General features: G+C 38.2%; 1 protein-coding gene across 3 annotated transcripts; it reads right to left on the bottom strand.

Annotated features, from left to right (window-relative positions):
* Positions 1–3,172: 3,172 nt before the first annotated feature.
* On the bottom strand, positions 3,173–9,970 carry LOC138045986 (GFP-like fluorescent chromoprotein FP506). 3 transcript variants are annotated; one of them, XM_068892659.1, is made up of 5 exons: positions 9,833–9,970; positions 5,804–5,901; positions 5,029–5,253; positions 4,199–4,411; positions 3,173–3,397 (listed from the first exon to the last, which is right to left on the bottom strand). In XM_068892659.1, the coding sequence occupies exons 1-5, from the start codon at positions 9,902–9,904 to the stop codon at positions 3,262–3,264; spliced, it is 744 nt and encodes a 247-aa protein (XP_068748760.1). In that variant the 5' UTR covers positions 9,905–9,970; the 3' UTR covers positions 3,173–3,261. The 3 variants fall into 3 exon arrangements, with proteins under 3 accessions (XP_068748760.1, XP_068748761.1, XP_068748762.1); XM_068892660.1 differs by lacking the exon at positions 9,833–9,970 and adding an exon at positions 8,053–8,178; XM_068892661.1 differs by lacking the exon at positions 9,833–9,970 and adding an exon at positions 7,177–7,286.
* Between the last annotated feature and the right edge of the window lie 208 nt (positions 9,971–10,178).

Below are 10,178 nucleotides of genomic sequence, written 5' to 3' on the forward strand. Positions count from 1 at the left end.
GGAACTCGAAGCCTTTATTTACTTCGTTTCAAACTTCCACCCGCGCCGGCACTTCAATTTACATCCACCACCAGTGAAACTGAATTGCCCATTTTGGACATCAACCTATACATTTCTAATAATAGGATTAAAACCTCCATCCAATACAAGGACACAAATACTCAGATACTCTTTTCATCTTGAACACTGCACACGTGCTATCCCTTACAGACAGTTCTTCCGCCTTGGTCGACTCTGCTCTAACGATGATGACTTCATGAGGAGATCTAATGAGATGCTAACATTTTTCTCCCTAAGTGGTTATTTACAGATTCAGTATCAATACTAGTTGTCAGAACAACAGGACACGAAGTTCCGTACAAGGTTAAGCCACCCAACCCACCCCCAGTGAAAATATGTCCCTAACCAACCCCATAAGCCATTAAAATAAAAAAAAAAAACCCAATTGTTACAATTAAAGTAGAGGGAAAACGTCAATTAACACGAGCACAAAGTTAGGGGTCTTATACTACGACATTTTGGGCATGCAAGCTTATAAGATCTTATGTTGTCCTGATCAAAGAGTAACCTTAACCTCGCTAAAAAGAAAGCCTTTAGCTTACTTTTAAAAGTACTAAGAATGGTAATGCCCTTGATATTATTGGGTAAAGCATTCCAGGTATTGACTATACGTATGAAATACTGAAGTATCTCTAAAACTAGACGTTCTTGGAATGCAGTTATACTATAAATTTAAACCAGAGGAGCCACGCCTTGTAGAAGCAGTAGCAAATGTAACGTTCTTGGATAAATCAATAGAATACAAGCCAGTTTTACACTTAAAGAAAAAGACTGAGTCTAAGTATTCCAACCAGTAATTTAGTGGTAAGAGATTCAAAAGCACAAGTCTTTCCTTATAGCTAGCGTTCGAGTATTTGCATAGAAATTTAGTGGCCCTACGTTGAATGGATTCAATAAGTAATATATTTCTAATAACAGACTGAGGGGCCCACAACAAGGGAATAACATGACCTTTTGAGGGAATATTGTTTATTTGCGCCCACGTAGTGTCATTTATTATTTATTGAATCCATTCAACGTAGGGCCTTCGTGGAATGTAGTTATACTTAAAATTTAAACCGCTTCGCGCTCTGGCCGCAAATGACACTACGCGGGCGCAAATAAACAATATTCCCGAAAAAGTCATGTCATTATCATTATTATCAATAAACAAGGCCAAATGATATCAAGAATGGGAGTTTTAATAATACAAGCTAAGTGAATAACGAATTCAAAGGCACTTCAAATCATGTAAGTGTTGATTGAACAAGCTATTAAAGAATCAAAAATTTGGTTTTATCAACGGAGTTGATAATGTAAATTGGCCACCGTTTCTGTTAGTATCTCTGTACGGTGGCCAATTTACATTATCAACTCCGTTGATAAAACCAAATTTTTGTATACTACTTCCCCACCGACGCAGCACCACAGTTTCTTTAGAAACTACCCCTTCATTCATTTATTAAAGAATTAGCTGAGTCCAGTGAACTTATTTAAAATTACCGAAAAAATGCGTAAAATCGTCTATAAATAATAGGCATATCACAAAGTTGAAGCAAGAACCAATCAGCTGTAGGGCTGATAATGCATTAGCAGCCCGCTGTCAGTCTTTTGCGGCCCACTAAGCGTGTGTTTTGAAGAGGCCGATTTTCTATTTGGCCGCGTATATTGTTAATAATTGAAAATAACACCCCAAGTGGGATCTGACTAGAGCTAAATAAAGAGCCTTAAGGGCGTTACTAGGTAAGTCTCTGGAACAGTTTCTCTTTATGAAGCCGAGCATTTTGTTAGCCTTTGCTGATATCTGTTCAATATGCTCGTTTCATATTGGGCACCTAGATGCGCTTTATAATTGCTAGTGCGGTTCGAACAAAAGACCAAAGAATATTGTTTGTTGGAAACCTCTTGTTATTCTCTATCTTGTCTGCAGTTGAAATAAGCCCTGGAACATTTATGGAATTCTAGCGAGAAACAATGATAAAAGCATTAATAAAACTTATGTCTTTGTTAAAAGCATAAAACCTATCTCTCTCAAAAAAGAGAAAGAAGAAAAATCGCCGGGCCCCTTGGATTCCAGCTGAGGTAATTAAACTTGTACGGAAAAAGAAGCCATTGTACAAAAAAGCTAAGAATAGTAGTAATAATGAGTCGTGGTCTACTTACAAAAAGGCAATTAATTTGTTTAATTGAAGAAAGAATGTAACAAGGCCCGACGGGAGTATCTCGATAAATTCTTGGGTTGCACGTCACGCAAGTTAAAATATAAATCGCTTACCATTTCAGAAACTGAGTCAAGGAATGGAAATGTTATAGAAGATGAATAAATAAACAACAGGTCCAAGTTTCAGGGCTGTGCGATATCCTGTACTTGAGTTATTCGCCGAAATTGATTACTCAAATTTGAAGAGTTTATTAACACGAACATGGCGGCCGGAAACATATGGAATTTAGCTTGGCTGTCTTTAACACTTTCTGCTGTATAATGAGCTAGCAAACATTCGTATAGACACGTTTCCTAGTATATTGGCAGTTTAGGCACAAAAACACGAGCGAAATCGATGTGTTTTTATGCAACTAGTATGTTTTTCGAAAGCCGCCAACATGTCACGCACTGTGAAAAACTCTGAAATTCAAACTGCTGATCTATTTTCGAAACGAAGCACGGTACCGAGCTGAAAACATGCAAACAGATATATTTTTAAAACCTCTTGTAGCTGATCAAGATAAAAACTCAAAAGGCTCTTTAGGTTTGTTTTTTTATTTTTTTTGTGACGTCACGTGCAACCCAAGAATTGGCTGAGGATATTTACGAGCGGTCCAGGCGCGAAGGATCTAATGATCATCGACAATGGCAACGTGCCAACAAACGAAGGTGACAATTAAGAACGCCTCAGCATTTTTCCTCAATAGTCTTGACAGGACAATTAACTTAAGAGCTTAGGGAACTTTTTAACTGATGAACGATGTGGTTTTCTTATTGCATACTATATTCAAAAACAACTCATTTTGTATTTGGGCGAACTTTAATAGCATAGTACAAGCTCGGTTGAACTTGAAAACATGAGGATCGGAAATTTGTCATAAGATCTGACGAATTAATTAAGTTTCTTAAAAGGACAACAGTGAACGCAGATTATTTCAAATATGCTTTATTTCTAAAGGCCTGGTTCGAACTACATTGTTATCAGGGTATTGATATGAACTTTCGAAGGATTTTCTCGCTCACAAAGAGCTTCCACATGCGGCAGCATGTTCTATCAGTTGCCATTTCTGCTTCTTAGCATCGCTGCAGTCGGTCCTTGTGAGCTTATGTTGCACGAAGTGGAAGCCTGGCATCTCTTTCGGCTCACAATTTGCTCTGTGAAGAACAAAGAAAAATCACATCGTGGAATTTAAGAAGAAAGGAAGACGTAATAAGATAAGCTGGCATTTGGCGCTAGGTGGAACTAGTGAGAGGACAACATGACTTCATGGGGTCATGGGAAACACTAAAGCTTAAACTTGCCGGTCAACCCTTATTTAAACTAGCTCAAACCGATCGATGGTCTCTTGTGTTTCGTTTTATTGATTTTGTTTTATGTATTTTTATTTTGTCAGTGGACTTTATTTACAGCAAGAGAAGTCCCCTGATCTTAGAAACACAAATAACAATGACGTTATGTGGTGGAAGGATAAAATGAGGTAAATGTCGGAGAGATATTTTGCTTTCCTCCACCAACAGAGCGACGATCACGATGACGTAACGTGAAACTATCGTAAAATCCAAGAAAAAGCAATATATGGTGACAATCACGGGAGTCGCATTTCGCCAAAGCCCTTCGCATGGACGTTTACTGATTTTACGACACAAGAACGTACACACTGAGAGATATCAAAGAACTTTGAAATAACAAGTTGATTGAGCAAATGAATTTGTTCTTCGATGCTCAAGCGGTTTACTGCTGGAATTTCACAATGAAATTACCAAACAGAACTATTTCAAAAAATTCATCGAGAAATTAATTCCTTTTCTGTAAGCAAAATGAATACTGTTACCTATGCTATACCAAGCCGCCCTTAATTTCCAAGTGTCATATTCATAAATTTCACCAAAGTGCTTTCAAGTGACATTCGCTTACAAGCAGATATTTCTATTTAACCACAAAACAAAATAACGTACTTGTGAACTGTGTGGAACTGACACTTGTAACGCCCACCATCCTTCAGAAGGAGGAACATGGTGACATCCCCATTCAGTATCCCCTTCTTAGTAGGTGTCATTTTCTCGCAGGATGGCTCCCAATTAGTTGTCGCCTTTGTCATCACAGGTCCAACAGCAGGGAAATTGACTCCAAAAAACTTGGATTCGTGATAAAAGCAGTTCTCCTCAACACTGTCAAACAAAAAATAATTGATCGATATTACTAATTATCGACGGTAAATTAGCAATTTGTGTACATTTTTTCTTCAGGCTTCCTCGGCAGCAAGTTCATAAATTACCTTTTTCAGTGTGATAATCTCTCCCTATCATCGATTATTTTTACTTCGCAGTCCAAGTGTATGATATATCATATATATTCTCCACCATAAAATAATTCCTTCATGCGAGAGTATGCTTATATGCATACAATCCCTCGTGAAAAAAGACCAAAGTATTCAGTTTCCACATTGAAATGAACTTAGTACTCACTGGAAAAAAGTGTGCTAAAATGGTGGTTGAGAGAGAGAGGGAAGGTCTCAAACACTTGCGGAGAAAAACCTATCCATAGTTGATTGTAGGGCCGAATACTTTGGCTTAGCAATAGAGATTATGTCGATGGAAAATTGAAAGTCGTCAACAGTTGTGATTGGAGCACTACGGACTAACAACTTGTCAGGATCGAGGTAGTATTTGACTTTGTGGCTAATTAACCACCAAAACCCAATAGCTCAAGTCTCAAATGAAGTAAACCAAAAGATTTCCATCTCCTGTTAAGATTTGAGAATAAATGCATGACTGAATTTATTTACCTCAACTTTATATCTGCACTGGCTGTGCAAACTGCGCCATCTTCAAAAAGAAGAGACCTTTCCCATTTATATCCAGCAGGACATGAGTTCTTGAAATAATCAACTATGTTGGAGGGGTATTTAGTGAAGCACCTGTTTCCGTACAAAAACACAGCCGACAATATGTCTACAGAGAATGGCAGTGGACCCCCTTCATCCACTTGCAGAGTAATAACTTGTTCCCCTCTAAAAAAAAACGAACAAAATCTTGTTAACAAATGAAAGTAACCAAATTAGAAACCCAACACAATTGAAAGAGGGAAGCTGTTGAGAACTAAACTGAAGAAGTTCGTAACAATCAAATTCAGTAATTGTATTATGTAATAGGTTTCCAACATGCAAACATTTGGAATTTCGATAATCGTTGGTATTGTGTTGGAGCCGCATTAGCAATGATAAAGCGCATCTAGGTGCCCAATTTAAGGTCTTTTTAAAACATGTGCATTTTTCAAACACCGAAAAATCACATTTTTACTTGATCTTTTGAAATCTATTCACATCCTACCAATCTGCTTTTTCTATGCAGTACAGCATCAGAACTAGTCATTGGAAGGTCGTACGTTCGACTCCTGCCGATGAGCACTCGGATATTTGCCGAGTATCTCCGAGTCAGCATCGAAAAATAAATCTTACTTCATGCCTTCATCCTTTAGCCTTTATCACTATCGCGTAGGCAAATTGCGAAATTTAACACATAGAAGGTTGGCATGATTTACAAAAATGTTGATGGACTTACTCGTAAGGCTTTCCAATGCCGTGGCCCGTGATCACAAAGGGATGCCCGGCAACATTCCCCTCCATGCGGTATTTCATCTCCATTTGAGGTTTTATACCCTGTATGCACATAATGCAGAAAATTGTCATCAGGTGATCATTATTGCCGCATGGGTGATCAGCATCATACAACAGAGCGAGGCTTCAATTAATAGTCTGCAGTTGATAAGAACAAACCACAACACCAGGTATTCTATGCCCTACTCCTTGCAAATATATAGAGTGTGAGTTTTATCTAACGCCCCAAGATGTCTATAAACAAGAAAGGGCAATGAGACGGCGCCTGAGGCTTCTTGTACTTATTCGAGAAAACTTGAAAGCCTAAAGATTTGCAGATGTAAAGGCAGCAATTTTTCCTTAGTAATGTTAACACCGTAAACGTTGGTCTGGCCGGGCTTCGAACCAACGCCCTCCTGCATCATTGACCGATGCAGTGGGTGGTTGATGTTTAATGGAAACAATCGTAACACTGTGACTGGACGAAATCCGTATACAATTAATACTGACTGGTGAGGAAAACGAAGATCGAAGACCATTAATCTCTGCGGGTAAGTTATTGAAGGTTCTTTGGCCTGGAAAAACCTGAGAAGAGCCAACCTACTTTCACCATGGGTAGTACGGATCACTTTGAAAAACAGGAACGGAACCTTGGCTTTCCAGGTCTTTGGTTGGTACACTCTTCTTTGACATGTTTAATTCAGGAATAAAAAAGTTCACTGTTCTCAGCTTAAACGTTTCTCTACGTGAAGTAGCTTGCACGAGCCGTTGATTTCAATAAGCAAGTGAGGGCTTCAAAAATCGACACAAATTTTCTCAGCATTTGAAGACTCGCATTTGGTAAAGACCTATACTATTAATCTTTTCCCTAGCCCTCACTAAAAATGACTCCGTCGGAATTCATTCTTGTAAGATTCGTAGCGTAGCGTCCTTTTCATCGATCGGGCTGAAATTTGGCGTGTTTACTGGGGAGATATATCCCCAGTTTTCCTGAAAATCTCGGCTATCTACCTTTCATTACGCCTACATGACGGCCATTTTAATTCATGCAATTTGAGCCGATGCGATGACCAAATTTTCAATCCATCGCGGAGCTCTCGCGAAGCGGTTTTTCTAAAGTTTTTCAGCAAAAAAATTACACTATATGCTTCGGAATAGATAAAGAAAAGGATTTGTGGTTCGTTGGGTGGGATTTCAAGCGTTAAAATCGCCGAAAAGGTAAGATTAATTATTTAGCGATACAATTGCGTGTCTGGAGCACATGGTCCTTTGATCTCACAGAATTGTGTTTTCCCTCAAAATATTCGCTTGTTTTCGCTTTCGCTCGCACATATTTACCTTTGTTACATGTCCAGTGAATAGTTTTATCCTCTGGGATGAATTTTCCGTCGAAAAATCGGTTATTTGGGTGGTTTTTGGCAAACAGATGTTAATTATTCGTAATGCGATCGCTTCCGTTGCCGTTAGCAACGGGTCGCAAATTTGACACTGTCATCACCTTATCACATTACGCATTGATCGCTAATCTGATTATTTCAAAAAATCCAAAAATATTCGTGCCTCTTCCGTTTTCGGTCAAATTTATGTCCAAGAAAGTAGATAAATTGAAGAAAATTTTATTTTCCAGCCAAAAATTTGTAATCAACGCTAAAATGACCAAATTTTGCCTGGAAACAAATTTTTTTTGTGATATTTTTCTTAATTTTTTTCCTTCAACTTTGGCTTTTTCAGTTGTCTGTAAGTAAGTTATATGCTGTTGGAAAGCTTATTTTCTTAGCTTTAAAATGATGTATTTTTTTCCCCCTAACTTCAAATATATATTTGAGAAAAATAACATTTTTTGGCGATGGCAGATTTACCGCGGTTTTCTCCCGGTTGGGAAGGTTTTTTAATTAAATACCATTTCACTAGTTCGAATCATAATTAATAGAGGGGAATGGTTATGAAACCCGACAATTTTTTTTTTTGTTGGTTTTTGCTCTCGTTTTTGGCCTTGACCATGCACAAAACACACTAGTTGTACGTTTACTCCGTACTGAGGAACTAACCAATGAAAACGTGTTGGTTACGTAATTCATGTATAGTGTATGAGCGCAAAACAAAACATTGTATACGGTCGTGGACTTTCCAACCTAAATCGTGGCATCTTTGTTTGCTCCTTTGATGCTTGCCGAGCTTCCAAACCAGTCCCCTCTATTAACTATGCTCACTTACCTGCTTTGAAAGAGCCATGTTGAGAACAGATCGCTTGATGCCTCAGAAGTAATACAAAAGTCGAGTAACTCTCTTGCAGTTCACACTGACGCTGCCCAAACTCAACTGAATGTAATGGTAGGGTGGAGCAATTTTAAAGCCAAAGCGAACAAAGAATATGAATGTTGATTGGCTCAACTAAACAGGTTAATCTGGATCTTGACGGGTTCGCCTGGTTGGAAATATGGTTCAACTGACAAATCCACGTGATTTACAGCAATGTAGGTTTTCAAAGACATTATTAGATCTGTTACGTAATTCTGAGCTCTGACGTTATGCAATAAATCATCCCCAGCTACAGGCAAATTTAATCTACCAATCAGTGTAACAGTTTTTTCTTCATCTTTTAAAAGTAACTTTGCTTATACTGTGTCGTTTGATGAAATCTCGACCACGATTTTAAGTTTTGGATTCTATCTTTGTTTATAACATAATTTGAATAAAACGCGGGTTCTGATTGGCCAATTGGTCATTTACCATTTGCCCACGGGTGCACGCTCGCTGACGACAGCTGACGTGCGATCTAACTTTCCGAGATTGTGGAAAGAAGAAAATGCCGTCACTAGCGCATCAGTCCTAAGACATATTTTCCTCATCATAGAATAGGGTTGAACCTCTACAGAGCTCAAAATAGAAAGATATGGCCCTAAAGATAAATCAGCAGTGAAAAAGGATTGAAGGTCTTAAAGCGACGAAAGAGCGTTTCGTGTTTGTACTGCTTTGATTTCCAAAACTCAATAGTGCACGCTGAGCCGTTTGCCATTTGTTAATTCTCGCTTGATTCCCATAAATGTTCCAGGGCTAATTTCAATTGCAGATACTGATCGAGATAGAGAGTAAAAAGAAGTTTCCAACAAACATTTGGAATATCGATTGTCGTTGGTATTGTGTTGAAGCCGCATTAGCAATGATAAAGCGCATCTAGGTGTCCAATTTAAGGTTTTTTTTAAAAACATGTGCATTTTTCAAACACCGAAAAATCACATTTTTACTTGATGTTTTGAAATCTATTCACATACACGGCCGTCTCTTGCATAAAATCAAATACTCTCTTCATATCTATGTCTTGCTGACAGATTCACTTTTCACAAGGCGTTGTGCTCACACCGCGTGAGCGAATCCCAGGTTGAGTCACGGAGTAAAAAAACACCTTTCTGGCATCCTGAAACACTAATACTATGATAGAAATGCAGCAGCTTTTAAAAAATATCTAATTGAATTAATTGAATTTATTTAATGCAATTCCCGGCTATATGGGAAAATAATTGCGCACTCCAATACAGGTTCAGTGAGAATAGTAATCTCAGTAGGTCTCGATTGGTGGAGGTTCTGACTTGCCCTATGCATAGAAAATTTAGTCTTTCAGGGTGCGATGTTACATTAAAAAGCACAGCTTCTTCACAGGTGTTTTTGCTGTTCTTCATGGATGACTTGTGACTTCATTTTAAATCCGTTTGTAGATACCACACTCTTGACCTTTGTCACTGCTGTTCCTGTCCTTGAATTATCTTCATGATCAAAAACTAAGTAGCCTCTAATTGATGTCCAAGGTTGAATTGAATAGCTTAATTTTATAGAAGACAATTATAGGATACAGCATCTTTGTAAAAATATCTAATTGTAATTACCATGGTTTTTAAAATGAAATCACTGGCCATAAGGGAAAGGGTTGCACATTCCAATACAGCTCTAGTGTTCGATATCATATGAGACGATATATGCATGAAATTCGAATACGTACCAGTTGAATTACGAATATTTGTTGATTACATGATTTAAACTTCACTCTGCAACCAGGTTGACAATCAGACATGATAGTTTGTGGACGCAAATCTGGTTTGGCTAATTTTGAAGACCCAATTGAATGATGACTCGAACGAGTGTTCCGAGACTAATAGGCCTTTTCGCGGTTTCTCACGTCATACTGCTCTGGACCAAATACCCCCCGGTACGTCTTAAATTACAGTGAATGCATCTAGAAGTTTCACCCCCTTTGAACCATTATCCTTTATAAGGTCTGACGGTTGTGGATAGCGAGAATACGTCTCAAAAAGCACTTCTATTGAGATTATTTTCTGGAACTATGG

This window comes from Montipora capricornis, chromosome 4, assembly GCF_036669925.1.
Source record: "Montipora capricornis isolate CH-2021 chromosome 4, ASM3666992v2, whole genome shotgun sequence".
NCBI classification, from domain to species: domain Eukaryota; kingdom Metazoa; phylum Cnidaria; class Anthozoa; order Scleractinia; family Acroporidae; genus Montipora; species Montipora capricornis.

What these genes read in the sequence shown, in the direction of transcription:
- LOC138045986 (XM_068892659.1), bottom strand. Translation starts at nt 9,904, where the DNA reads ATGTCTGATTGTCAACCTGGTTGCAGAGTGAAGTTTAAATCATGTAAT. An exon ending in AAATATTCGTAATTCAACTG is followed by an intron (nt 5,902 to 9,832) that starts GTACGTATTCGA and finishes ATGTGCATACAG; the next exon opens with GGTATAAAACCTCAAATGGA. An exon ending in CAGTTCCACACAGTTCACAA is followed by an intron (nt 3,398 to 4,198) that starts GTACGTTATTTT and finishes TGTTCTTCACAG; the next exon opens with AGCAAATTGTGAGCCGAAAG.